This window comes from Falco biarmicus, chromosome 7 (genome assembly GCF_023638135.1).
Source record: "Falco biarmicus isolate bFalBia1 chromosome 7, bFalBia1.pri, whole genome shotgun sequence".
Taxonomy (NCBI): Eukaryota; Metazoa; Chordata; class Aves; order Falconiformes; family Falconidae; genus Falco; species Falco biarmicus.
The window spans coordinates 58,491,045-58,518,952 of NC_079294.1; the positions used below are offsets into that span (position 1 = coordinate 58,491,045).

At 38.7% G+C, this 27,908-nt stretch overlaps 1 protein-coding gene across 1 annotated transcript; it reads right to left on the reverse strand.

Moving 5' to 3' along the window:
• Positions 1-23: 23 nt before the first annotated feature.
• Positions 24-27,731, reverse strand: CEP152 (centrosomal protein 152). The gene is made up of 28 exons (XM_056347101.1): positions 27,656-27,731; positions 26,210-26,332; positions 23,418-23,518; positions 23,088-23,154; positions 22,520-22,864; positions 21,885-22,053; positions 21,016-21,156; positions 19,987-20,126; positions 19,494-19,694; positions 17,895-18,042; positions 17,089-17,180; positions 16,105-16,268; positions 15,316-15,523; positions 14,329-14,442; positions 14,060-14,190; positions 13,747-13,875; positions 13,470-13,605; positions 12,562-12,741; positions 11,783-12,055; positions 11,230-11,361; positions 10,314-10,964; positions 8,483-8,657; positions 6,830-7,009; positions 3,290-3,371; positions 3,051-3,157; positions 2,141-2,297; positions 1,776-1,879; positions 24-1,544 (listed from the first exon to the last, which is right to left on the reverse strand). The coding sequence occupies exons 2-28, from the start codon at positions 26,294-26,296 to the stop codon at positions 871-873; spliced, it is 5,088 nt and encodes a 1,695-aa protein (XP_056203076.1). The 5' UTR covers positions 26,297-26,332; positions 27,656-27,731; the 3' UTR covers positions 24-870.
• Between the last annotated feature and the right edge of the window lie 177 nt (positions 27,732-27,908).

Here is a 27,908-nt window from a genome sequence, read left to right on the forward strand (position 1 = left end):
TTATAATAATTTAATAGAAAAAATGCAAGTATTTTTGCTTTTATTATGGGAACACACAGAGGCTTAACAGAAGGTCCTTCAAAATGGAAAAGTCAATTAAAATACTTACTTCAAACTAATCCTAAAACATATCTTATTGAGCTCTGAAGGAGTTTTCATAACCATTTAAAAAGATTACCACAAGTTAAAGTGGCTTTGTTTTAGGTAAGTTTAGCTTGCAGTGCAGTGTTTAATATAAAAATAGATTCTATTTAATACATTTATATATAATACACTATAAACAATTACAAAAGTGTTATTATTACAAAGGTAAACAAAAGTCTGCATTAATTTCAAGTAACTTTATAGTATTTCTTCACACAACATTCAATTCATTTAACATTGATCATGAAAAGGACACAGTAGAACAGGCTTTCCCCAATTCTCATGCTTTTATTTAAGTATCAAATTATCTTTTTTTTTTCCTTCAAATGAAGAAGGAATGCTGGTATTGGTTCAAGTTAGGAAGTGGGTTATCAAAACCACTATCTTGCTGAAGAGGCTGGGGATCCCACACCATTTTTTTCCCAAGCATTTGTTGCAGCACCTTCCTACAATCTGGTGATACACCGAGTTGTGTTACAGCAGAATTTGATTTGTTGGAGCTGAGGAACGAAGCATGCTCTGGGTTTCTTACCAGGTACCGCCTACCATAAACTTTAGTGCTGCTTTTTGTGCTGAGAGTCTTGCTCATTGCCATTAGAAACGTCTCTCCAAGAAGTAACAACATCTTCATCTGCAGGGGAAAAAGACCTGATGTGAGGAAACTCTAAACTCTTCACCGTATGCAGTCTGTGCTTGCACACCTATATCCTGAACAAAAAGCCAGTACTAGAGAGGCATATCACTGTGATCCAGATGCAGGCTTCCATTCACAGAACTCCATTCATTGCAGCTTCCTTCATCTCTTTCTGGAGTTTCTTGAAAACCAAATTCTTGAGTTCTTTTAGATTTAGTTTTCCATTTTCCACATGACCGGATACATTTATCCTCTTTCAAGACTGTTCTTTCATTCTTGCTCTTAAGCATATGATGAGCTGGCCCAGAGATAGTATGGCCATTTGTAAAGCTGGGTGCAGGCGTATTTTCTAATGTCACTTGAAAAACAGATGGAGGAGCATTTTGATGTACTATATTACTAGCAGCACACAAGAGTCCTTTATCTGCATTTATGATGGGGCAATATTTTTCTCTTCTTCCATCTTCATCTGGATAAAACCTTGGCAGAGCATCTCTTGAAGCACCATCCAGATTTTTAGAGTTATTCTCGTTCTGAATATTTGAAGTCATTGTTTCATGAAGCACATGTTGAGCTTCAGTCTGCATTGCATCAAACTGCTGTCTCAAGTCACGAGGTACAAGTTTCTGGACGACTTTGTCATTGCCTTTTTCAGTAGTGCTTTTGTCACATGATTTGTTTTCCATATGGTTTGACCTGGTCTGAAGCATGCGATCTCTTCTTGAGTACTGTGCTCCAGGTGGCAGATCAGAATTTAGTAGCAGAGCTAGGAAAGAAGGGAAGGAAATAAATTCATTTAAGAAAGTTAATGCTGGAAGAAAAACTACATTATCTTTTTTAAATAAAGAATTGTAAGCATTGTCAAAATAAGCAGCTTATATTTACATTTTCATTAGCAAGCTTATAAATAAACAGTACTTCACCATCCATCTGCATATTCATTACTACATGCATTAAACCAATACAATCAAGAGAACGATTACCGAATCCAACATACCTGAGCGAGTAGACTTGCTCTGGGGAATGTGTCGAAGAGGTGTTTCCAGTCCTTTAGCCATTGTAGCAAGCTTACTGGCAGCATCCATTATTTTCTTTTCAGCTCTGCCAAGAATAGCAGAACATGAAAAAAAAAGTTTAAGTGTAACTCCTTTTCAGCTCTGCATTCTACTTCAAGGTAATGTTAGCGAGAGTCAAAGAATACTGAAAAGACAGCAGGCCAGACTGCTCAGCAGTGACCCCATGCCAATATGAGCAGACTGGCAAGACTTCAGGTCAGTTTGCTCCGAGGCGGACAAACACCAGACTAACGTCTACACACCTCTTTCAAAACCAACAGTAATTTCCAAACATACTTGAACTTACCCTTCATGTTTCCCATTATCAGTAAGAAGTTGTTGAAGGCATGTCAAATAGTATTTGCGCATTTTCCGTGCAGTCTCTTGGCGTTCTTTTAAAACCTCCACTTTAATCATTTCAGCAGCTCGCTCCTTACTTTCATGGATATAACAAATCATATCACCTACAAAGACACTGCATCAGTACCAGTTTTTCCCCAGAGTGGGGAAAAAAGCCAATACCACAAACTGGATTGTCCAGCAGACCTGGAGGAAATAAGCAAGGGCCTGGATTTACCCGCCAGCATTCCACCCACATCCTTGTGCCAAGTGTTACCTACTGGATGAGTGCCACTGAAGACGACAACCCATCAACATGCAGCATCAGACAGGAATTCAGTTGTCCAATTCTGCATCTTAAGCAGTAATAGAAAACACTAGGCACAGAGACTTAGGAGGAATGTTGGCTGGTAAAATGTGGTTCTAGGAATTCTTCAATAGCAGTGCAACAGGTGTCTGGGAATCTGCTGCACTCAGGTAAGATCTGGCACTACACTAAACCCTCTCCCCTCAGCCAGAGGGTGCTAATTAAGCCAGAAGGCAAGATACAGCACATGAGGAAACCAGATTCTCCCTCAGGTAGGTAAATTGTTTGCTGGAGAAACAAAATCAGTTCTCAAAATACACTTTACCACTTTAAAAGATGTAATACAGTGTAACAAAGCAAGAAGGATACAACAAAGCTTCACCCATCGCAATTAATCTTGTCTAAGATTACAGTGACAATTCCAGTTCTCACATTCAGTCTAGTAAGGAGAACAAATCTACTGCTTATGTAATTTTGCTGTCAGATCCCTGCGCAAGTTGGGTGAAGGAGGAGGAAGCAACAAAGGAAATTATTCTGCTCTCCTAAATTTTTAGCAGACTTTAGTACTTACGCTTAATCTTGGTCACAGCTTTAATGTACTGAGCACGCATTTCTTCCAGCCCTTTCACAGAGTCAGAGGATGTACAAGGGTTTGAGATGCCTCCCTTTGACAGTGACCTGAAATGCATATAAGTCACGCTGCGTAAGAAAAGCAATTTCTAGCTTAAAAAAAACCAAAAAAAACAAAAAACAAAACAACAAAACCCACACACCAAAAAGAACCCAGCCTGATTAGCTTTTTTTAAATACCTTGGTGGTGTTTCCAGGGCTTTCAATTTAGTCTTCATCTCAGAGTTTTCTGCAACTAGAGCTTCTAGAACCTTCTCATTTTCTATAAAAAAAAGTGATCATCATAATTCACTGCACTTCTCTGAAGTTCAACAAAAGTTATTACATAAGCTGCTGTCTCTAGTATAAGAGCTCAATGTCACAAAGCATCATCAGCAAATGGACAGCTGTTGTAGTAACAAGCACATCTAAATGAATCACAACACATTTCAATGAAGCCTGAATACAGAAGTCATCTCATAGAGTAAATAAATAAGCTTAAAGCCTTCACACCCCATTACCCACACTATGCTGGAGGCAAAGCCTCAGAGATACCAGGCATAGATGTATAGAAAGGACAGGGAAAAATAGCAAGGGTTGTTTTGACAAACATCGAGAAAGAGTATTATTAGTTTGTGGGTTAGCAATTGTGTGTTCTTTGGGGTGGAGAGAAAAGAGATAAAACTTGGTGATTGTGGATTCAGTTTTGGTTGTTTTGGTTTTGTTTTTTTAATAACCAAAAGCCAGTATTACAGAGAAGGGCTGGACTTCCATGCTGAACTCTGCTCGATGCTACTAAGAGGCATATAAATATGATGAGCCACTGCAGAGAATAATAGTGGAGCTGAAAATGCCCAGAGCAAGCTGACACTGAAGACTGCTGACCATGGCATACAGGTAGTCTACCTGTGGGTCACCTCCTGAAAGTTAAAGAACCTTAAAACCCATTTATTAGCTATATAATCTAAGCAAATGTTTATTTTGAAAAGAGGTGCAGATATTTACTGTAACTTGAATAATTTATTTATAAACTTAGACCGACCCATACAAATCAAGAGTTGATTACTAGCTTTCCTATTTTAGGAAGAAAACCAACATGAATTGAACACCTATACTGAATGCTGGAAATATCTCCAATGCACGCAGCCACAGAAGTTCTCACATGAACCATGGCCTATGGAAAACAAAGACATGCTCTCCATTTTATGGTGACAGTCTTACTAAAGCCAAGTCTTCCTTCTGGAAGAATCAAGGCTTTCTGAGCAGACTATGACGACCTGAGCAAGACACAGACAAGTTTGGTGTTCTTCCTTCTTTACAATGATGCACAGAAAAAGCAAGAAGCAAGCAGCCATCCTGGAACACAGAAAGAAACAATTCAAAGCCTTCAGAGATCCTCATTTGTGGTCCAAATCTCATTGAGCAGTTGAAAGCTGTATCCATGATGACCCTGGTGGCAGCAGTAGCCTCTGTCTTTGTTAACAGACCTCCTATTATCCTTCACTCTTTCCTCCAGTCCCCAAGGAAGTTTACACACTATGTAGTTGTTGACAAAAGAGCACAGAAACAGTATTACGCAAGTCTGTATGACTTACCCACCTGGCCTTACTCACAAATCTGCAAGCTGGCAAAAACCTTTCCCTTACAAAGGTACAACATTTTACTCCTCCTCATTGAGCACAAAATTTATTAAAGCAGGCAACAGAGACTTTTCATTTAAAAAAAAAAAAAAAAAGAAAAGAAAAGGAAAAAACCCCACCCCACACAAGCCACCGCCTTTGGCAAGTAAGACTCCTTAGTCACTTGGTACATCCTACTACCTCACGTTTGCTCTCTCCAAACTGGCCATTTGCCAAATCGGCTTACAGAGTCCACAGTGACCTTGCACTAAGACATGCTTAAACAATTTTGTACAGTTACCAACCCTTAGGATGCAGTTTGAGACCTCTCCTGAACCAGAACCTTCAGCAACTCTAATTCTTGCCATGCTCTAAGGAGACCCTAAAAAAAAAAAATGTCCTGTATACTATTGTGTACAGCTTCAACTGATTAAAACACTGCAGGGAGAAGGATCCTCTTATTCAATCGCCAACATGTTTTCCTTCAGAGAAAACATCATTCTCTTTGTTCTGCTCCTTAAGACAAAGACTGCTACTGACTTTAATACAGCTGAATAAGGGGATAGAGTTCCTCAGATACCAACTGAATAGGAACTGTGCTCCATATGTCACATTATGCCCAATTAGAAAAGAAATAAGTTCTTCAGCACAGGAATGAAGCAAAGCAGACATTCCCCCTACAAATCCTCTCAAAAATAAACCTAGACAAAAGGAATTCTTGTTGCTATCAGATACAGATGAATTAATATGACTTCCTCCAAGTGAAAAGCCTACATGCAAGGCTTATAGAGGAAGACACAACCGCAGGAGTAGTTACCAGTACAGCAAAGCTGTTTGATATGCCAAAGACTTTTCCTCCTCATTAACCCAGATTTCACTATGGCCAGAGACTTCTGCCAAGTTAAATAAAGCAATAAAGGATGGAATCTATTATTCTGAAAGGATGACAGATGTACATGGTGCAACAGCATCCAAAATAAATGCAGATAGCAATATCAAGTCACATAATATTGCAACTGACTAAACTGATGGTCAGGTCTCAGGGAGGTTTTACCACCAGGCAGTACCAGTCTGCCCACAGAAGGCAATATGGAAATTAAGAATGCCAAGAATGGGATGTTGGGCAGCAAAGAAGACGACAATCACAGCCAGCGGGGTGCGTATTAAACCAGACTACTGGATAACACCACTATTGAATCAGAAGCAGTCTCCTACAGTGGAGGAATGTCAAGCAAGTTATTTGCACCATCTTCTTCCATTAGATATAGCTTCAGAAAAGGCTTATTTCCATACTACAGGCAGAAGCCTTCCTTTTGGCGACTATTTCAAAAAACAGACTGGATATTTCATATCTATCATTGGTAGAGACAGTCATCACACACGAAAAAGATTTAAGAACTAGGGACCTTTTCTCAGTCATCTCTCCCATATTTCTCATTTCCAAGCGACACAAAGGAAAAAACATTTGATTTAGAAGGTGAAGGCTAAATAAAGCCTACTTAAAGCCTACTTTAAGCCTACTTTAATGTTTACCAAAAAAAAGAAAAAAAATCAACAGAACTACACCTTCAAGCTATTATTAACTGCAGGAAGGTACAGGAAAACAGTGGTGACTAGCTTATTACTAGTGGTACCAAGATGAGCCACGTAACACTAGGGGCCACTCTGCTCTTCATACTCCTGTTATGGCGGGCAATGAGTATGTGCATGGTAGCAGTACAGGCCCAAAGGAGACAGCTAAAGAACTCCCCAACTCATATACATATATAAGTATATGTATGTGCACACGTGCGCATTATCTGTATAACTCTTATGAGCAACAGGATCCACACGTACACATATTCAAAGAACATCTGCCACATGTTCAGATTTCCTCTATTCTTTTCCTGATACACACAGGATAGTGATTAATTAATATTTCAAGCCAAGAGCTTGGGGGAGTTTCTTAGCGGTCGGATGGTGTCAGTTTGTGGTTTGTTGTTGTAGGGGGTTTGGTTTTTTAAGTATGCACACACACCCGTTACATTCACTAAAAACTAAATGATGCAACAGATTAAAGAGACTCACGCGGCCAGCAAGACAGAGCCATTCAAAGTTGGGTTTAGGTGACTAACAATCCTACCTTGGATCTGCTCTGACTTCGCTTCACGTTCCTTCACAGCAAGCTGAAGATGTTTCTGGGCTATCTTCAACTCTCTTTTCAAGTCCTGGCACACAGCCTCTCTTTTTTCAAGCTCCTGGCAGCAGTGTTCACAGCAAAAGTCTTCCCAAGACCCAAGGTTCCTTTTTGTACATTTCTGACCTGCAACAGTAATTGCTGAAAGTTATACATCAACTATGGAGGTAAAAACCCCAAAAGAATCAACCCAGCCTTACTATTTCCAGCGCTCTACTTAATCTTCCTCTTACTGGGAAACACATAATGCATCAGTCTAATTCAAATAATCACAAGAGGCTGGAGCCCCATTATAGAAGGTGCAGCAGCATCTATCAAGTCATTGAGCCTTCACGGTCTCAATACACTCCCATCAGTGACAAGTTGAGTCTTCAGTCAGTGATATGGGACTTGGATGTTGAATTTTCCATTTTTAAGAAAAAAAGCCAAACAAACCAAACAAAAAACAGTCAAGCATGGTCTTTTGGAGTCAGCTGAAGGCAACTCTCCCCGCTGGGAAGCCTCACATGTGGCTGAGTCCAGTTAAGAAATTCACAAAGACTGGGCTACTTCCAGGAAAGCAATGGCTACTCTGTATAGCCAGGACAGGGAGCTCTAGAGACAGAAGCAGTGCTGCACTGCTCGTATTGTTTTGTGTTAATAGATGGTTTGTTATTTTGGCATTGAAGGAATTCAAGCCACACTATAGGCATAGAGCCAAAGACTCTCTTGGGTTTTCTTGCTTTATGTTGTTCAGTTGCATAAGAACACAAACTAAACAGAAAGCTCCAGAGAGATTTCTGTACCTCCCAGGAAGTTTTTCCCCAGCTACACTGTCTCCAGCTTTGCCATAGTACATATGACAGCTTTGGGAAGACCTACAAGGCCAAAGTATATACTGGGGGCTGGGAAGGAAGGAAGAAAAGAAAAGAGAGAGAGAGAAAGAGAGAGAGGGAGAGAAACATCACGTGGGGATTTGCTTTTTCTCAACTACATTCTTGATCAAAAGAATCAGAAAAGATTACCATGCCAGGTGAAGCATAATTCTTGACACACCAGTATCTTTTACACGAATACAGAATTGCTTGTCTTGTCTAGTGTCAACAGCAAGTAGTATAATTCAATTTTCAAAGCTCTGATTAAGTATTACCCATTTACAACACATTGTTCAGACCATACTTTGCTCATCATGATCGACACTGGCTTGTTTATGAGCTGTTATACACCAAAAGTATTAGTGTTCGTGTCCACAACCCCCAAAAACTATCTGCTGCAGGTGTAAATACAACAGCTGTTTCTTTACTCCAGAAGAATGGCTTTAAAAAGCAGAAAGCTACTAGCGTTTAGTAAAATGAAACTTCAACGTCTAGCATTAAATTAGTAAGCTGAAGATCAGTACCACATCTTGCAGTTTGTGACTTTGATATAGTACAAGTTTATGCAACATTAAAGAACCTTGCAGTCAGAACTGCATCTCCCTCTATCACCTGAATATTCACTCATTAACTAACTTTGCATTGGAGTCATCAGTAAGACTATTAATTGACTATTAAAGACTGCTACTAACAAGCTTAAATTTGATGATACATAATTTGCCAGTTTAAAAAGCAAACCCGATACCTTTGTCTGTTTCAGTTTCCTGCAAGGGCGGCTGTAGTCTTAGCTTCTTTTGTGCTTCTGCTTGGTGTCCAACATTGCACGCAGGAGGTCTTGCCATGTCCACAGGATCTCCTCCACCACGTTGCAGGCAAGAGCATGCTTCTTTATTTACATTACTCACTAGCTCTTCGTATTTCTGCAATTGAAAAAATACTTCCTAAAAACCAAACACCAAGCAAAAAACTTTTCCACCTTATCTTAAAGGTAGGCAAGTAGTATGTTATGCATAAAACCAAGCAACCCTGGCCACAAAGTAGCTTTAGTAATTACAATGCAGGTGCTTTCACCCTGCAATAGAACTGTATATCGCAGCTCAAATCAGGAGGAAAATACATATTCTAACATACAGAAGTTTTATTTTGCATAACTCACTGCAACAGCAGTACGTGGCTATCTTGAGTTTCAGTTTGGAAATGTCAGTAGCCCTTAACACTGCAGAACTATACAGTGTCTTCAAATAGTTGAAGCGAACTTGTTTTTTTTAAAAGGTATATCCAGCAGAAAAAAGGGCTGGACTCATCTAAAGTTTCTACACAAATATGGGTAGCAGAGCAACAGGAATGCCATCTAGAAAAATGTAACTCCTTTGTTTATTATTATTACGGTAGCATAAGAGATGACCTAAATAAGAAATTAAAGACTTCACTAGCTAAGGTGGTTCAAGTCAACCAATGTTTTGAAGTTCAATGGCATATTAAAAACAGTTTACCAACAGACATTCATAGCTATTACAGAAGATGCATCAGGCATGGGAAAAACCTCCTGATTCTCTTTATCGTTGTGAAAAAAACTCATGACAAAAAAACTCCAAAGGACCACTTTCTGAACAGAAACATATTATCACTAAAAGACCAGGTAATTTTGTCATAAGAAGTCACTTTACACTTATTTCCCCCTGTCCTGCCTTTTCTTGAAAAAGGCAGCAGTTTCATTCTCTGTCCTATTCTTGGATAATTCCCCAGCTGCTAAACACTGGGCAGCAATGACACTTCCAGCAGGATGCTCCCCATAACTAAAAACTACTATAAGCACAAGCGTTAGAGAGAAAAGAAAAAAAAAAAAAAAAAAAATAGAATCTGCCAGAACATCAGAAGCAGAAGCTTCTGGACAGATTTCTGCTTAGCCCCAAACTCCTCTAGAAGCAAACAGGATGTCTTTCCTCATTTGGGCAGGCACATTGAAAAGGATTTCCTAGAGCCACAATAAAGTTAAGCAATACTATTATTCCCAAGATAGATCAGTTTGTTAGTTATTCAATTCAGTTCTACTACAGATAATTTGCAAAAAGGATTTACTGTTTTCATCTTTACTTGTATCAGAAGCGGGGGGGGAAGTAACATGATCACTGTTCAATCACCATTACAAACTGCTAAATTTCTAGAAGAAAAAAAGAAAAAAAAAAAAAGCAGCAGCTATGCAAAAAATACAAGCTTGACCTTCATGACAGAACCCACCTAAGAGGTCAGAAGGAACCTTCAACAGGATCCCAAGCTTAAGATGGTGGATTCACCTCCTTAATTTATGAATCTTGGCATTAAAGAATGATACTCCTAACCTGGCTTTCTCTTCTTCAAAGACTGAAGATATCAAAGCTACACCCTTTCCCTTTTCACTTGCTAATGCAAGATTTAGCCCTCTTACAGTTTCACAGGACTGTTGTTTTTGATGAACTCGAATTTTGGATTCTCCAATTCTCACAATTACGTGGATATTTTATATTGGGAGAAAACAGGTATGAGTGACTTCTCAGGTCCCTTTTCTGATTGACAGTTACAATTTACAGAAGTATTACCTCTTTCCATTCTTGCTCTTTCTTTTCCAGAATTGTGTAAACTGTGGTCCTGTAGGCCTTTTGTAAGCAAGCCTTCAGTTTGTCTTTGCATTGACCATTTAATTGACTACAAGCATCAAAACACTTATCCTTCCAAGAATGCTTACTATGTGTGCACTTGACTAGTTCTTTGTGCATTTCACTTAACAAGCCCTTAAGCTCAACCAGAGTCTTCTCCTCAAACCAATTAATTTTGTCCTGCAGTCTCTTTGTTTCCTGAGCCTCCCATTCTCGCTGCTTTTGGTGTAGTAACGTCTTTATTTCTGCTTCTTTCTGAATGGAGAGCTCATTCTTCTGCTTTGCAAAATCCTCCTTTGCTGTTGCAAGCACCTCTTTAATTCTGTTTCTATGATCATTTAAGAATGATCTGTAGTCTCTCTCATTTTTCTCTTGTATCTGCAGGATTTCTTCTTGCTTTTCTTTGTTCCACTGAGCACGGGCTTTTGCTAGTTCTGCTTTGATAGCTGCAGGGATTTCTTCTTCCCTTAGCTCCAATTCCTTCCTGAGAGAAATTACTTTTTCTTCAAGTTCTTTAATTCTTGGTCCAGATTTCTCAGTGTTCTCATACTCTTTCTTCCATTTCTCTTCAGCAGCCGAGAGAACTAGGGCCAACTGGTGAATACATAATACAGTCATAAATATCTACATACATTTACATACACACAGTATAACCCTGAGTTATCATCAATCTATTGGTGATTATTTTCAAATTATTTAATAAAAACAATCCTATATAGACAAAAGATCAGAACCAGAGTACACTAGAAATACATTTCCTTAATGATTCCCCACTGATGCCTACATTAATTCCTCAGTTGTATAAGGGCTTTGGAAGACTGAACTCTACCAATACACATATACAAGTATTTTTGGCTACCTGCTTTGCTGCAGTCTCTTTGTGCTCTTTTTCCCATTTTTCTTGCTCTATCTTTAGATGTACTTTGTACTCTTTGAGGTCTGTTAATTCTTGAAGCCACCTGGCATGAGCTTGGGTTAAAGCTGCATCTACCTATAAGAGGTTATAAAAACCAAACCTACTTCAGTCACCACCACCAAATACATTTTCACTATTTTCATGTAGCAATGAAATAACATACTTCAGTTTGGATTGCCTATGTTTACAGAACTTAAACAAATCAGACCAGCAGCATCTGATGCATTTCTTGATGCAAAATATTATATTTTTCTTAACAAAATGGTATAAACTAAGTCAGCATTCTCAACTCTGTTCAAAACTGGTCTGTGTGAAGAACAGCTATAAAAAACAAGCTACATGCTACAGCTTCTTTAGTTTTATAATATAATTCTAATATAGCAAATAATTACTGAGTTTAAGAGAAAGCTAGTGGAAAAGAACTTTTTTTTTTTGGTGACTTAGTTGCATATGGCAGTTTCACAGGCTCCAGGCAGACAGAACAATTATTTGTTACCTGGCTGGCAAGATCTTTATGGTACTTATTTTCCAGTTCTATTTCAAATTCTTTTAAGGCCTTTTCAGAGACCGTATTTTCTTTCAGAGCCTTCTGGATCTGCAGCCTCTGATCTTCAACAATCCCTTCTAACTCTTTAGTTGAAACTTCGTCCACAACTGTTACTTGGTCAGTTTGGCTGCTGCAGTCATTACATTCAGCTACGGTCCTTCTTGTTTCTTCCAGCCTACTTTGCCATTCTCTTTCTATTTTTGCAAAGATTTGTTCTTTATTCTAAGGAAAAAAATATTTTTTAAGAAAGTCTCTCCAGTGTCCAAATAACTAGAATTTCACTGGTACTTGACAAACCAAATCCTGTTTACACCAATCATCTTCCCTGATAATGGAGAAGAGCAAAACCATGCTCAGAGAGAGACTGGTAACTCATCACAGCTTTTGTCTATGGGATAGGATACACAGAGGACTTCTATAAGATAACCAAACACAACAGAAAGCATAACCACACACCCAGGGATGAGGGTGGAAAACTCCAGCATGCTACCAGCTGTGACATTCAGGATGTTCTGTATGTTACTTTACAAGGTCTAGGGGCCTTTTGTAAAAAATCTTAAGTATGTGTTGTAACACCTGCTGACTTCTTCAGAGGCTCCTAAAATGACAGATCCTTAAAAGCCACTTCAAATGGTAGACTAACAGTGCATAAGTCTGTCTACATACAAGTTCTTTCAGAAAATAAAAAATTTAAAAAAATTTGACCCCCCCTGGTCTAAGTTCCACACCTCTTTTTCTTCCTTCTCCCAGTGAACTTTGGCTAACGCAACTTCCTCTTCAACCTGCTGGTTTTTTTCTTCCAGCCACTGCCTCTTTGCTGCTATCATAGCGCTGCTGTGTTTCTCTTCAAGCTCAGTCCTCAGAAGGTTAAGAGCACCTTCTTTTTCTTCCAGCAGCTGTTTCTTGAGCTAGGGGTGAAAAATTAAAGTTAAAATATTCTCCTAGGCAAAGCAAACTGCTCTGGTACAAAGTAATGAGAAAGCATGAGTGACAGGATTAACTCTCTAGAGCCTGTGCACTGATCTTCCTGATGACACCTGGACAAGAGATTCAGCTCTCAAAAGGAGGTGTTTTAAGGCATGATATCAGAGGTTACTATAGGCTGTGGCTCTAAAGTAAGGTTTTTTTAATCAGACATCTTTACTCCCACCATACTTTGTGCTGCACCTCTTTACTGCACTTGCTCAGCAAGGTAGTTGACCTACTTTAGTCATTTCACACTGATATATTCAGAAAAATAAAGTTTTTAATCAATACAGCAGTTTGAATTATTACATAAAACGCCCACAGTATTTTCAGATCAGTTTTATATAGGGAGAAGAAAATTTGTATTGTCATCTAGTCTTTAGAAAATGTCTCATGAATGTAAAACCTCATGCTATTGACCGAGCAGTCCTCAAAAGTCAGATTTATGAAAGTTGGCTACATGAAAATGAATGACTACTGGAATTCTATAATATTTTAAACCCCAGGACACAATAGCAGGTTAATTTAACATAGGTGACATGTATAAACTTTCTGATATAGCTACATCTCTTCCAAGTATCTTAACAATTACAAAGTTAAATACACTTAAGGATATTACATTTTGAAAAAAGTCTGAAATGATATGTTTTATAGGTATTTCCACAAGTACCTTCTCTTCCTTTAGCTGCTGCTCTTGCTCAAATTTCTGCCTTAAAGTAGCTTCCAAGGTGTCCTTCTCCCCACAGACTCCAATGTAACATTCTTTCACTGCAGTCATCTCTCTGTTCAGCTCCTCTATGTTAGCCCTTCACAGGACAGATTATTTATAATCAATTAGTCTTTACACTCTCAGGACAGCAAGTCTGTACTTGAAGTGTAACTAGTACTGAAGGCCTTACAGGAAACGTGGAAGTTTCTGTAAAAGTGGAAAAAATGGCAAGTCTTACTTTAACTGTGAGATTGTCTCTTCGTAAGTTTGAATAAGTTGCTGTTTTTCTGCAGCACACCTCTTCGCCAGGTCTTCCTCAAAATGAGCTTTTGTATCCTCATGATGTTGCTGGTAAATTCTTTCACACCTAAAATTAAGAAAGGAAAAACAAACTACCTAGGTTTCCTCACACCCTTTTAAACAGAGTTCAACTTTTCCTTAAGAAACTGGCCTTCTAACGTTGACCTCCCCCTGTACCAGCTACCTCATACAATATTGTACATGCAGGCTAGAAGTCCGCAAATGGAACTAAACAGAGCTAACAGACATACCTGTCAATGGCTTCTTGTTTATCCTGATCAAAATCCTGAACCATCTTTCTCATCTGACAACACAGATCTTGATTTAAGCTTTTCAGTTTTTCCTCATTTTCCTTCAGTTCTTCAATAGCAGAAGTATGGTTCTGGACAAACAAGGGCCAAGTAATAGGTAGGTCAAAAAGAACCTTTTCTAATTGCAGGTTTTAGGACACGGGGGAGAGTAGTTGGGGTTTTTTTGGGTGGGGTTTTTTTTGTAGGAATAAGCAGCACCTCTGTCTCACCTCAACTTCTCGTAGCAAAGCTTCATTAGCCTTTCTGAGTCTCAGAACTTCTTCCTTAAGTTTATCAGAAACTGAAGGACTGGCCACTGAATTATCATTCCGATTTGTGACAGGCTGAAATTAAACAAAATTAAGATGATATCTCTTGATACATATGATTTAGAAGGTGACGCTTAAAAAAAAGTTAAAGCTGTCAAATAAAAATTGTACTTAAACATAAAATAAAAAAAAAACAGAGGAAACCATAAAATAAAAAAACCAGAGGAAACCATTGCAGCACAAGATACAACAGTATGACTGCTACTCTAGATGAATACTTGAAATTCAAAGCATCATGAAGGTTTAAAGCAGCACATATTCAACGTCATGTCTGCAACTTAATGACGACTATCATCCAATAGAGAGCAGACTTCTCAAGCATATTATATTCCTATCCCACATCCAGGTCACAATGTATAGATTACAAAAGCAGATATTACAAGTTTGATCAGTTTATAGAGGGATGGTAATAATGGGGTGAAGAGAGATGCAGTATCAAAGAGATTCCTTGTTGATCAAATTACATAGTGAAGACACTCTGTTTAATGTTCCATTTGTATAACCTACCGATACTATTGGCTTTCTCAGAGAAATTACAAGGCCTTTTTGGCCAAAGAAAACCTACTTCCTCCAGAGAAATTCAGTTCTGAAAAAAGCAGTGGCCATTAAGTGCTATCAAGCAAGCCATCATACCAGGACTTGCCTGATAACACATATGGTGCCCATGTTCTGCTATTTCAGTTTGCTTCTTTTTTAGCAAAAATACAGAACAAGGCATCACCCAAATCACAATACTTTCCTTAAGATCAATGACAGATTTACTTAGTTGCTATGGACACTCAGCTATGAGTAAATTCTTTGGTCCATTTTCATAATAAGTTTAATGTTCGTTTCGTTCACTAAAATCCAGTGCATCTTCACTTTTAAAAGAAGTGTAAAGGAACAAACCTCTGACTCTTTTGATGCTTTTTCTGCCTTCAACAACTGCTTGTATTCCTCTAACATCTTCTGGCAGTCTTTAAGATCATTCTGTAATTGAGTAACCTGGTTTCTCTTCATTTTATTACTGCTCAATAAGCGTTCCAGCTCAGCTTTTAATTCTACAATAATTTCATCTTTAGAGAGCTCTTTATCCATGTCTCTGTTCTGCATTGCACTATTAGGGAAGACAATCAGTTCAGTATTTAAAAGACGAAACACATTTATCTGAAAGGTAGCGACAGCAAAGAGAAGAGCAACTAATGCTACCACAAACAGGATAACAGTAAAAAGAACGAGATAACATGAATACAAAAGCCATGTGTTATTTCACAAAGTAGCAATCAGCATACAGAAAACTTGTTCAATTAGCTGTTTTCCCAAAGGATTCATTCTCACATGATATGAAGTATTTTGGGACAACTCAATTGGCTGGGTTTTTTTAAAAGACAGCTTTAGTATTAAGTAACTATGTGGAATCCTTGAGCAAAAAGGTATCCATGCATATAATCCATACAATTCAAGGAAAAGCAACGTAGTCACTATAAAAATCTGAAGATTTATTAAGCAGCAATTAGCATCCGATTTATTATATTAGTTGTTTCCTGTTTCCCAGATTACCAGGAATACAAGCAGTATTTCACGTATCTACCAAAAAAACTATATGCTGATCCAGTAAGGCCATCTTTTTACGTATCACTTGTATAATTTCTTGAGAATTTTAGATTTTTTTTTCTTTCAACAAGGATCACTCAATACCTGCAGAACCTTGGTTTCTTCCCAGTGATTTTTTTAATTCCCAAATCTACATAGGAATCACCCAGATTTGTACGCAGCTCTCCACCTGAATCATTCAAAAATACTCCAAGCTTGGCAGCAGACTCATACAAAGCTATTTCTTCCTTCAGTTCCATTAATTCTTCCTTAAAGGAAGAGAAAGAAAAAAAAAATTACACTAAGCAGAGAAACTCCGAGCAAACACATCAGGTCCACGATGACTCTTCCAAAGATGACAAATACATGGAGATATTCTCTCTAAATATAGTTGTATTTAGCTGTATTTACTTGAATCATCTAGCATTAGTTTTATTTCTTTACGCTATCATTTTTGATACCTCTAGCAAAACATATGTTAAAACTACAATTTAGGGAATATTTTCTGTTGTTCAGTATATTCTATTGTTCATCTATGTACTATTCTTTCTTTTGCTCTTACTTCTTTTCTGCTGTCCTTGTACAGTAAAGTGGATGACAACAAAAAAGTACGTAGCTAGAAAAAATACGTATTGCTTTAGTACTTATTAGCATTCGTAATTTCCAAGATGATAGATTTAAGTCAAATACATGAACTGAATTTGAAACAGACTTCCAATCATATTTTACAGAGGACTCGCTAGCATTCCTTTTTGCTGGCAAAAGGTAATTTTCAGAATATAGTATCCCCAACTATCCCTATAGTCTAATTAAGTTACAAGATTCCCAGCACATAGAATTTACATTCTTTTTTTTCCATAAGCAGGTTAGATAGATGGATGATAGCAGATTTGTGCCAATACATATGCTCTACTGTGTTTTAATGGAGGGAGAAAAACCAACCACAAAACAACATGCAATACTGGGAGATATAGTAGTGAAAGGAGATATTTCCCCAAGTATAAGGAGTTTCAGCTACCAGCCCCTTAACTATAATGCCTGCCCTCCTAAAAATCAAAACAGTAAAGTATTTAATAAAATTAAATTAACCTGCAAAGCCTTGTTCAGGTTATTGCTCATCAGGTGTGCAGACTGAGCTTGTTGCAATTGAAGCCGTAACTGATTTGTCTCCTGCATCGAGCCTATTGAAGGAAAGAAAAAGGAGACAAAGAAGTAGTCATAAATACACAAGAAAGACTAAAAAAAAAAAATCTGGAAAAAGATCACTTACAAGTAGCAATGTCGATTCTGGTACTAGGCATTACTCTATCTCTACTTCCTTGAGCTCACTAGTAAATACTACATACATTGTTATTAAAACACTTCAATGTGTGAAGGTAGGCAGAAGTCAAATACACAAAGAGCAGAGTATTTTACGTGCTATTCCTACAAGTTTCTAAGAATCAGCCTCCAGCCACAAAACTAGTTCTTTTCCTGTTGCGATTTGATATTGAAATGGCAAGTCAAACACTTAACACAAAAATAAGCAGCTTGCTTACAAAGGCTGTTATTTAGTCCAAAACTAAGTTTACACATATGCAGCACAAAATGTGTATAAAAATAGTGGAATAGTTTAATCACTATTGCTTGGAGTTTTGGTTTATGGGTTTTTATATCTTTGGGGACAGGGCAGGGGAAGAAGATACTCTTAATTTTTATTGGTTTTTTTTTTTTTTACACTTCAGTCTAGAACTAACTAAACTTTAAGTCCAGCTAATGTACTGCTTAGGAAATGGCCTAGTACATATAGCCTGATGTTGATTCCATTTCAACAAGAACACAGATGTGCAATTTCATGCTTCAAAAAACTGGAGCTGTTAGTGCAAGGAAAGATAAGGTATGAGCAAAAGGCTGACCTGTTTGCAGTAAATTTGCACATTGCTTTTGGCTTTCTTCTAGGCTTCTTGTCAGTCGATTTATTATTTCAGTTTTCTCACATTTGGTTTCTTCCAGCATTTTTTCAAGTTGCTTAACATGCTCTCCTAGATTTTTGCAAAGCTCTGTCTAGGAAGAGAGATTATTTTTACTCAAGTTACAAAACATCTAGCCATCTAGTACAATTTCAGATATAGAAAAAGTCAATACATACAAGACACAGGAGCAAAAGAATCAATCTGATACCTAAAGGGATAGAGGCTGGCTAAATCAATCACAGATCAAATGTGATCTCTTACAACACCAAAGTTAAATTTTCACTAGGAGACAGTAAGTATATTCATATATAAACGTATGGATGTGAACTGTTTTGTATTTCCTAGAACAGTTAGTTTTCAGCATACCAGATTATCCCATCATTAATCACATACAGTTAGTTTACCACAGAAAAATCAAGCCTTCATGTAAATTAAGTCTGAGCTTAACTCAATTAAGTTTATTTCAACTGAGCTTAAGCCAAGCTAGCAAGTTCCAATGCTCTGTAGAAGAACCATAGTTTTTTCATGTGATACACAAAGTAGACCTTCATATGGCATTACTTACAGATAACCTACACAGACCTGGGAGGCACACTACCCAGTCTTCATGCCTTTTGACTTTTCTATTTTCTCTCCAAAACAGGAGACCTCTCTCTAAATACCCCAAACATACCACCATAAAAAAAAAACTTCTTTTGCAGTAGAGACAAAGCTGTGTAAACTTTGCTGTGGTACTAACAGAAATCTAGCAGTGCATCCTTGTTTACAAGCAAAGGCTAGTTACCTTTCCAAACATACTACTCATTTATTTTTACAAATATCTATGTTGAAACAAGAATTACAGAAATTAATTACAAGAGTTAAAAGAAATGTAATTCTATTTCCTTTATGTGAAATAAGAGAACAATAAGTTAAGGCCTGCCTTGACTACATTGCTTTAGTATCTCTAATAGCGTAATGGACTTTTATGGCAAGTCAAGTAGAATAATTTTAATAAGCTCTATAACCATGTGACAAAATACATATCAAACTCCATCTTAAAGCCAGTCTTTTCCTCCTTCGCCTTTTAAATCTATACTTCTAAAATAAAGGGACTGTTCAGTGATTAGTTGTCCTTGATCATTTTGAGACTAAAGCTTGGCAATAGACTGTTTTTATTAAACAGTTTTTCTTGCAGCAAAAATATCACAATATTTCTTATTTTGTTCTTTTCTTCCCCAAATTTATTTGCCGATACTCTGAAAGAGTGACTGTGCACAGAACGAAAGCTCAGGAGAGAAACCAAGAGAATGCATTCTTGCCTCCTCTACATTTGCTATGCACAAACTCACAATCTGAGCTCACAACTGCCTGGAGATGTTTATAAAAACATACCACATAGGCTTCATAATATTGAAACTTACACAGAATTTCCTTTCCATTTGCTTAGCAGCTTCCAGAAGGAGTTATTAGAATTATAGGTCAAGAAGTGCAGTTTAGGAAACATGGGGAGCTCTACAGCCTCTCCAGTATGGTACTCAGCATCCTAAAATAATTTCTCACCTGCTCTCGGAGCGCAGATCTTGTAGTATCAAGTTTCTGCTCTAATGATAATACTTGCTTTTCATACTTCTGCTTGAGTGCTGAAATAATGGCCTCATGTTGCTCTCTGGCTCTCTGAAGGGCATCTGATCGCTGAAGTTCTAACAGCTGCTTCTGCATGCTTTCCATGGCTACCTCTGCCACTTTGGATTGCTTCAGTATCTGCAGGAACAATATTAGGGTAGTTCCCAGTTACATATATTTCACTTTTGCTCCATATTCCATACGTCAGTTCAGGTTTTTGGTGCAAGAGTTGCTAAAAGTCCTCAGATAATATCTGGATTTTAATACAAACTATTTTCCACCAGTGCATCCTATTCAATCGTCATATATTCAGCTTCTGCAATGGTCATGAACAGTGTTTTAAGCGACCAGCACTTATGTTTAATGCAAGTGCGCCACAAATTTAACTATAGAGATCTTCCATAATAAACAGTAAAAATATTTATAGTACCTGCTCCTCATTGGTAGTAAGAGTCTGAATTTGAGTTTCAAGGGCTTTTATTTGACCTTCAAGATGCACTTCCCGTTCCTTTCCATTCTGATAGAGTTTTTGAGACTCACGAAGACTAACAGCCAAACCATCCTTTTCATCTTAAGAGAGACACAATGTGTAAGAAACATGGCCCAGTCACACAACCACCACAGAACATAACTGTTCAGTATCCCCTACTCTACAGAACCATTCACTATGAGCCCTCTTTCCCATACTGTGGGCAGAAGATGGAACAAAAACATTCAGTCAGTCTCCATCCAGTAACCAGTTTCTCCCTCTGGTAGCTGGAAGCACTCTGATACATTGCACCTTCAGAACCCTAGTAGAAACAAGCCTCATTTTGTCAGCACTAGGAACTAGCATCATCCCTTATACCATTTAAAGGGAGAAACAAACTAATTCCCCTGGAGGAACAGCAAAATGTTTGGCAGCTGGTTTTCCATCTCGTTCGCTCCTTCTACCTTCTAAAAATTATATTCTTAAGTCTCAAAACTCATGACTTTTTTTTTGTCTGTTCCTAGAAGAAAAGGGAGACCAAGACAACCTCCAGTCTCCATGACAGCTTTGATCATTTCGGAAGAGCTTCCCTCTACATACAGTCCAGGAAACAGCTTGTTAAACTCAACAGCACCAAAAAAAAGGGGTTTTTCCGTAAACATACACTTCTGCTATTGGAGTTTGTCTGTTTTGAGCTTTTGACTTTTGTACTTCTAGCACACTACTTTGGCAACTTCTCTACGTTTTTAATGCCTGAAACGAAGGGACTCTGGAATACAACAGTGGTCTTGAGAATGCAGTAAAAGTTAAAACAGGCCCAACGCACAGAATTTTCTTTAGAACAACGTTGGCGGGAGACAGGTCCACATAATCCCAAATCAAGTTTATTAATATTAACAATAGCTGCAGAGACACTACCTAAATAAAGTTTTGGAACAAGAAAGTTACTAAATATGAATAAAAGCTAAGAATTAGTACAAAACATTTTACCTTTGATCATTGAAAGCTGATGATTCAAATACCTAATCTGCTGTGCACTCTTTTCTAGCTTTTCATTAAGTTCTTCCAGTTGTCTTTCTCTTGCTTTATTCAGAACTTGAAGTTGAAGGATCTGTATATTTTCTGGAGAATCTGTCAGATTTCAAGTAGCATACAGAATACAGACAAGTCAGCACGTAAGCTAACCAAGGAAGTCATTGTCATAAGTAATTCCTGTCCCAAGATACTTCTGTATGAATGTACAGTGTGATACACTGTATTAATACAGTGCCAAATTTGCTGCTGGTTCACAAAATTGCATCATTCTTGAATCCGTCTCTGACTCCCATCACCTGAGCTGCTCAGGCAACAATGGCTGAAGAACTGCAGGAATTACTGATGTGATTCACACCTAACATCAAGCCAGATAAAGGTTTACATGCTATGAATTCACACACAGTCTTGTGGCAACTATAAATTTTCAACATTTCTAACAAGCAAAGTAGTTCTGTCATTTGAAGGGTACCAGAAAAACCCAATGTGGCAGCAAGCAAAGTTATGTTTCACCAGGTAGAGCAAGTCATTATTTTCCATTATAAAACAAGACAAAGTGCCAGTAAGACTTGAGATCAAGCCACAAAATAGCCTGGAACTCAAATACCCTTGATCAAAATGAGCTGATTTCTAGATAAAGGCAGGGAAAAAAACCCACAACAACCCACAAAATTGGACTATTCTAATGTAAGCTTAACAAAATTAAAAGGTCATGTACATTAATGTACTTTTACTAAACATCTACTAAAATCAACAGGTTTTCTGTTATTTCCAGTGGACTTTTCACACAAGTTTTAATGTTTAAAGTCTAAACAGCAAACACCTACTTCCATCGTTGCCCAAGAATTCATGTTGCAAATCTTCAAACACTTCATTTCTTCTGGTTCCTTCTTGGAGTACTGGAATGTTTTGATGAATGCCATTTTGGTATGGTTTATAAGTCACTTTGTAAGATTCTGGCGATTGGCCACTGACAACGTCAGATGCAACGAACTGCTGTTGTGACAATATATACATAACAGGAAATAAATTAAACTTACAACTGTAGTCTTGCTCAGTGAAGATATTTCTCATTTTACAGGCTGACATTAAGAGCTCTAGTAGCTATTCATTTTCAGGCTCCAATCCAGCACACCATTTAAGTGTGATAAAAATTTTCATGAAATATTCCACTTTAGGAGAGCACTGAAGCGTCAGCTTCAATAGACTAAGCACACACTGCAGTAAATCACATTCTTTCTACTTTATGGAATTCTACCTAGCCAACAAGAGGGAAAAAAAATAATTATAGCATGCACATATGAAAATCCAATTATTTAACGCTCCATTGTCTTAGACAATAGAAGCCTCCCATTATTGTTTAAACTGATAATAAGAGAGAAAGCATTACAAAACATTACTACAAGTAGACCCGTGAAAAATTTCCAAAAGAGACAGAAAAATACATTAGTTTCTGAAATACCTTAAGATGTTCCTTTGGAGCATCTGGAAAGTTTATTCTTTTACTTTGCTGATTGTTAAATTCTGGTTTATGGTCATTTGTATAAGGCCTGAAGTTTTCAGGAAGATGATACACATTGTTCTGTTGGTAGCAACTTGGAGCATTAAAGTCACTTCTACCAAGATACACATCATCAGGATCCTCTTGCCCATTCTGGTCAGAGTAATCTTCCTTAGCATCATATAAATGTTCCTTCTCTTCATCGTTACATAGGCCATTCCATTTCTTTCCATGTTTTTCAACATGATTGTTTTGCTGATCACACAAGAATTGTTCAGGGAACAGATTTTGTCCTTGCTCATAATCCTATGCACAGATAAGACATTTAGAATTGCTCTCAAAACTCAGATTCCCTCCCCACCTCCCTTTTTCTGCGGTTACCAGCCCTCAAGTCAGAAATACTTCCAAGTGAATAGCAAAACACGTCACCTACATGTACATTATTTCTCCAATGAATTTGAATAATATTTAACATGTTGTTATGAACAAGCAATTCCTACTAATTACATCACTGCTCATACAAGCTTACATTTTGAGGATCACTTATCAATGGATGATCGTTCCACCTTCCATCATGCTTCCCAGACTCATGAGATCTACAGAAAGACAAGCAGCTTAACCATGTACTTATAACTTCAGGAAAACAACAAAAACAAAGCAAACCACCTCTTTGTTAATTTAAGTGGCATCTAGTCTGTTTCTCATGGAACACAAACCATACTGCCAAAACTGCATTACAGCTCCCCTTTTACTTGGATTGCAAGTAAATTTACTTGGACTACAACTCATCAGCTGAGATTTTGATTTATTCTCAAAAGCACAACATAAGTAATAAAAAAGATGGTGCAAAATGCCTTACTGCTGCTCCGTTTCATGAATGCTACAGTCCGAATAGCTGGAGAGCTGGTCTCCACTGTCCTCCAGCATATCATGGGGAAGGTCTGTCAATAGCTGTTGCAACTGAAGCAGAACAAAAAACATTTGTTATATGCTTTTCAAAAGAATGCACGCAAGTTCAATCCCAACAGAGAGAGCTAGGCAAAGTAAGACACTTGCACAAAATTCTGGTTTTATTCTCTAAGGAAGGACAACACTGGAATTCACAGAGACTTGTGCCACAGAATGCTTAATAGACTAGAGTACCAGCCAAATGATTTTTCTGGCAAACTTGTTAAGAAAAAGAGCTGCACCAAGAAAGAGGCAAGAAAAGTGTCACCAGATAGATAAGTCCCAGGCAAGACTACTTTTGAAGAATGAACTGCAAATGAATCATGCCAAGGTTTCTCCTCTCTAAATTCCAGGCAAGAGACATCAGAAACATGCTCTTGCTAAGGAGTCCAAATTGAAATCCAGGTAAGAACTTGCCAGTCAGTGTTACCAGATGCAAGAAGCCATCATTGCAATGATTAGTGGTCTGCTCATGTGTTCAGATGAAGTCACCAAGCAAATGGACATGAACAGCAGAAAATACCACCAATTCTAATCCAGAAAACAGAAAGTTGTGCCACTGAAAAAAAGCCACAGCCCAAACCCACCTGAACTTCCTTGCTCTAAAGATTCCTATATAGAATATACCTCTTCCAGTTTTCAAACAGGCTTTGATATGAGGCCACATATTGGGTTGATTGTAGATCTGAGCTATGCACTTTCTTTTTCTTATTAGGGGACTTGAGCACTCCACTATATATTCAGTTACTACATGCAGCTTCTGAACTCTAACCCTGGTTTTCTCTAAGCTCTCAAAGCATGTATTAATAAGAGCAGAAACATTAGCTGCCCATACTAAATACCTTATTAGCTTTTCATTTTTTATTTCAGTTTTTTTAAAAAACACACACTGCCCCACCCCAAACAAACAAAAACTATCACTTACAAAAAGTTTATCTCATTAAAGATATCACATTCTCTCAGATGGATTTTAGATGCTCTCTAAGGCCAAAAGATAAGTGAGAAGTTAAGGTCAACTTTTCTAAGTGTCTGTAAGACAACAGAGAACTAAAAGTTTGTTCCCAGAAATTCACTAGTGGCATGAAAAAGGTTTTCCTATCATCAGAGCATACTTCAGATTTATTGTATCTCAGCTCCAGGAAGCAGGAAAGGCAGCATCATTCACTGAAGATCTCCTTTCCTTTGCCCTACTTGCAACCAAGGACATACTCAAGCACCATGGGTTTTGCTGGTCTTGCACTGCTTTGGAAATTAGATCAAGAGAAAGCAGCACATATACAGTTCACAAAACATCATCATAAGAGTTCATACTGAAACAAGCTCAGCCTACCAGGTTAGCTAGCACAGAACTCCAGATATGGGTAAGAATTGCCCAATTCTTAAGTTAGTGTCAAAGTATTCTCCTACCATGTAGATCTCTCCAATTTTCAAGAAAAAAAAAACACCCACCCAATTTGCTGTAGCAGAAAACTTGAAACGAACAAAGAAAGTCTTGGATTACAACTTGATCAGGAAACACAGCACAGCCTGTGTTTTAGCCTCCTTTTAGCAGGCTAAAAGTCACATCCCACTGATACATCTACACATACAGTTTTTTGAAACCCACCTTGCCCCAGAACATACATGATCTACAAGGATTACCAAGAACTTACTCCAAAGAGGCTGCTTTGTTTGTTCCCACTGCCTCTTGTCCTGTCAACTGGGCACCACCAAAAAAACCCCTGGCTCCATTCTCCTTACATCCTCCCTTCAGGTGTTTATACACACCGATGACATTCTCCCTGCACCTTTCCTCCACGCTAAACAGTCCCAGCTCTCCCAGCCTCTCCTTATAGAAAGGATGTTCTCCTCAACACTCTGAACTTACAATCCTATTTATGCACTCTCTCGCTCACCCACTGTAATAACCCTACAATGATTTCACTACTTGTTCTCCTGCACTAGCACAAGATTCTCTGTCTGAGTAGAAAGGTTTGGAACAGACACATTCCCTACAGCATTTGAAATAGTATACTTCCAAGATGTACAGCTATCATTCTACAACACATTTTCGCAAACATGAATCTCTACATTACCTACACTCTAGACAGTAATCCCTGAAGTATGTATTTGGGACCTTATCTGGCATCAACATAACTTACCACCCTATAAGAAACCATTATGCTTATTCATGTTAAACACACATTTTGCCAATTCTCCTTATTAAACAAAAAGAACAGAAACACTCAAAATATTTCAACTTCAAAGAAATCCCAAAACATTTAAATATATTTTTTCTAGAGATTAAAGTATGCAATTTATAATCAGATTTTTAAAAGTAATTTCCCATTTTTTTCTAGGCTAACCAAATTTTCAAGTGAAAGAGAGCTGTTGCTTTCAAAGTATTTGTAGTAAGTGAAAAAGTTGTCAAGAAATAAAAAAAATGTAGGTGACACCAGCCTTTTGCATTTGATCTATTGCACAGGCAAGGACTACCAGTCATCGAGCCACTGCAAATGACATTGCAAGGCTCTTAAAATGCAGCATCTCATGATGTCTTCACTCTTTACACCACTCTTGCAAAGCACAGTCTGCATTCTGTTTTGCTCTTAACAAAAACAGCATAAAACTTTTTGATTTTTTAAAAAGACACTAAAATGACAGAAATGTAAAGAAGATAGATACACAAGTCTTCAGATTAAATAATTTATTGATTTTTTTCACCTCTTGTTCTCTTGCATAATCCTCTTGGTCATAGTCTTCATCATCATGTTGTGTTTGTAGAGCTCCACTATCAAAGTCAAGGGACATTGTTTGCTAATAATATTTTTGAGTATCCAGCAAAACCTATTGCAAGACAGGAAAATATCACATGAGTAAAAGTTGGGGGGTACCAAAAAGTACCACACTCATTTCCTGAATTAAGTAGCCAAACACACACAGAAGTTGCTTGATTTTTTTGAAAGAAACATTACACATTACCGATATCATTCACTTGAGCTTTTTGTTTTGCAGTATATCCAATGCTACGCACTTCTAAGGTTACAGCATTTAAAACTGACTATTTGGCCTTCTCATATGCTGACGTTATTAAATTATTGAAGATCACTCCCAACCAGACATTATTTTCTTCAAGTTCTGACACTGTATGTTATATGTATGCTGTAATACATGTTGATAGTTCTGTCCACGTTTACGTCTCAATTTATTTAATCTATACATATTCAACTGTTACAAAGTGTACCTACATTTTGTACTAAATATTGAAAGTACGCCGCTGCTTGTGCATTTGGATAATACCTCTGATAGAAAAACAGGAAAAGTATCATGGAAATACAAAAAGTATTGTGTCAGTTCCAGATTTAACTGCTTAACGAGGAGACTTAGACTCCCAAGGCCTTGTCTGCAATGAGTTTGCAGTAAGCCACAGTGTGCAAGTGCTGGCCCACACTTGGTTGCAAGATAAATTAATCCCCAATGAAGAGATGCTCCTGACAGGCAGTTACGAAACAGAAATGATTGATGAAGATTTTACAGAATGGCACATTCTTTGGGCATACAGGTGTCACACATGCTGGAGCCTTCGCTCAGTATAAAGCTTTACAACGGCATTATCCTCAAGTTAGAGGACATAACGTGTCACTTCATTACGTTTAAAGGACCTGGTTGCCCACAGATGCTCCAGGAAACGCTGTAACCCAGTCAGCAGGAGCCCCAGCCGCGCCAGTGCCTGGCTCTCCGTGCGCGGCCCCAAACACCAGCTCCCACAGCGCGACCGCCCGCCACCGCCGAGGCGGCTCGGCCATCTTCCCCCCAGCCCCGCGCCAGCCGCAGGCGACCACCCACCCCCCGACAGCACCCTCCCCGCTCCCCTTAAAGCACTTCCCAGCCCCCAGAGCTGAGGCATCCGGGCGACGGGACAGAGCCCCATTCCGCCGCCTCACGGCCCGTACGAGCGGCGGGCAGTCACGACGGGCCGCGCCTGTACACAGGCCCCGCCAGCTCAGGCCCTCACGGCGGTGGCGCGGCGCCGGGCAGGGACGGCGACTGCCGCTAGGCACGGTGCGGGCGCGGAAGCACCTCCCGCTGGAGCCTCCTGAGCGGGCTTCGCCCCAGCCTCCACGGGGCAGGAGGAGAAGGCAGAGCACGCTCCCGAACACCGAAACTCACCTGAGCCGCCGCGGCCGCCCGCCTGCCCCGGGCACAACAAAGGCCCACCCGCCGTTCTTCCGCATGACAACCGAACCCAGCGCCCGCCGCTCTGACTGACAGCCGCGGGCGCCAATCCGCAGGCGCAGCAGCAGCAGCAGCGCCGCCGCCGCACGCAGCAGAGCGGGAAGGCAGAACGCGCTCGCCCCGCCCCAGCAGCGCTCGGCTGCGCTGCAAACCCGCCTCCGCCGACTGTTTGAAAGCAGGCGCGCAT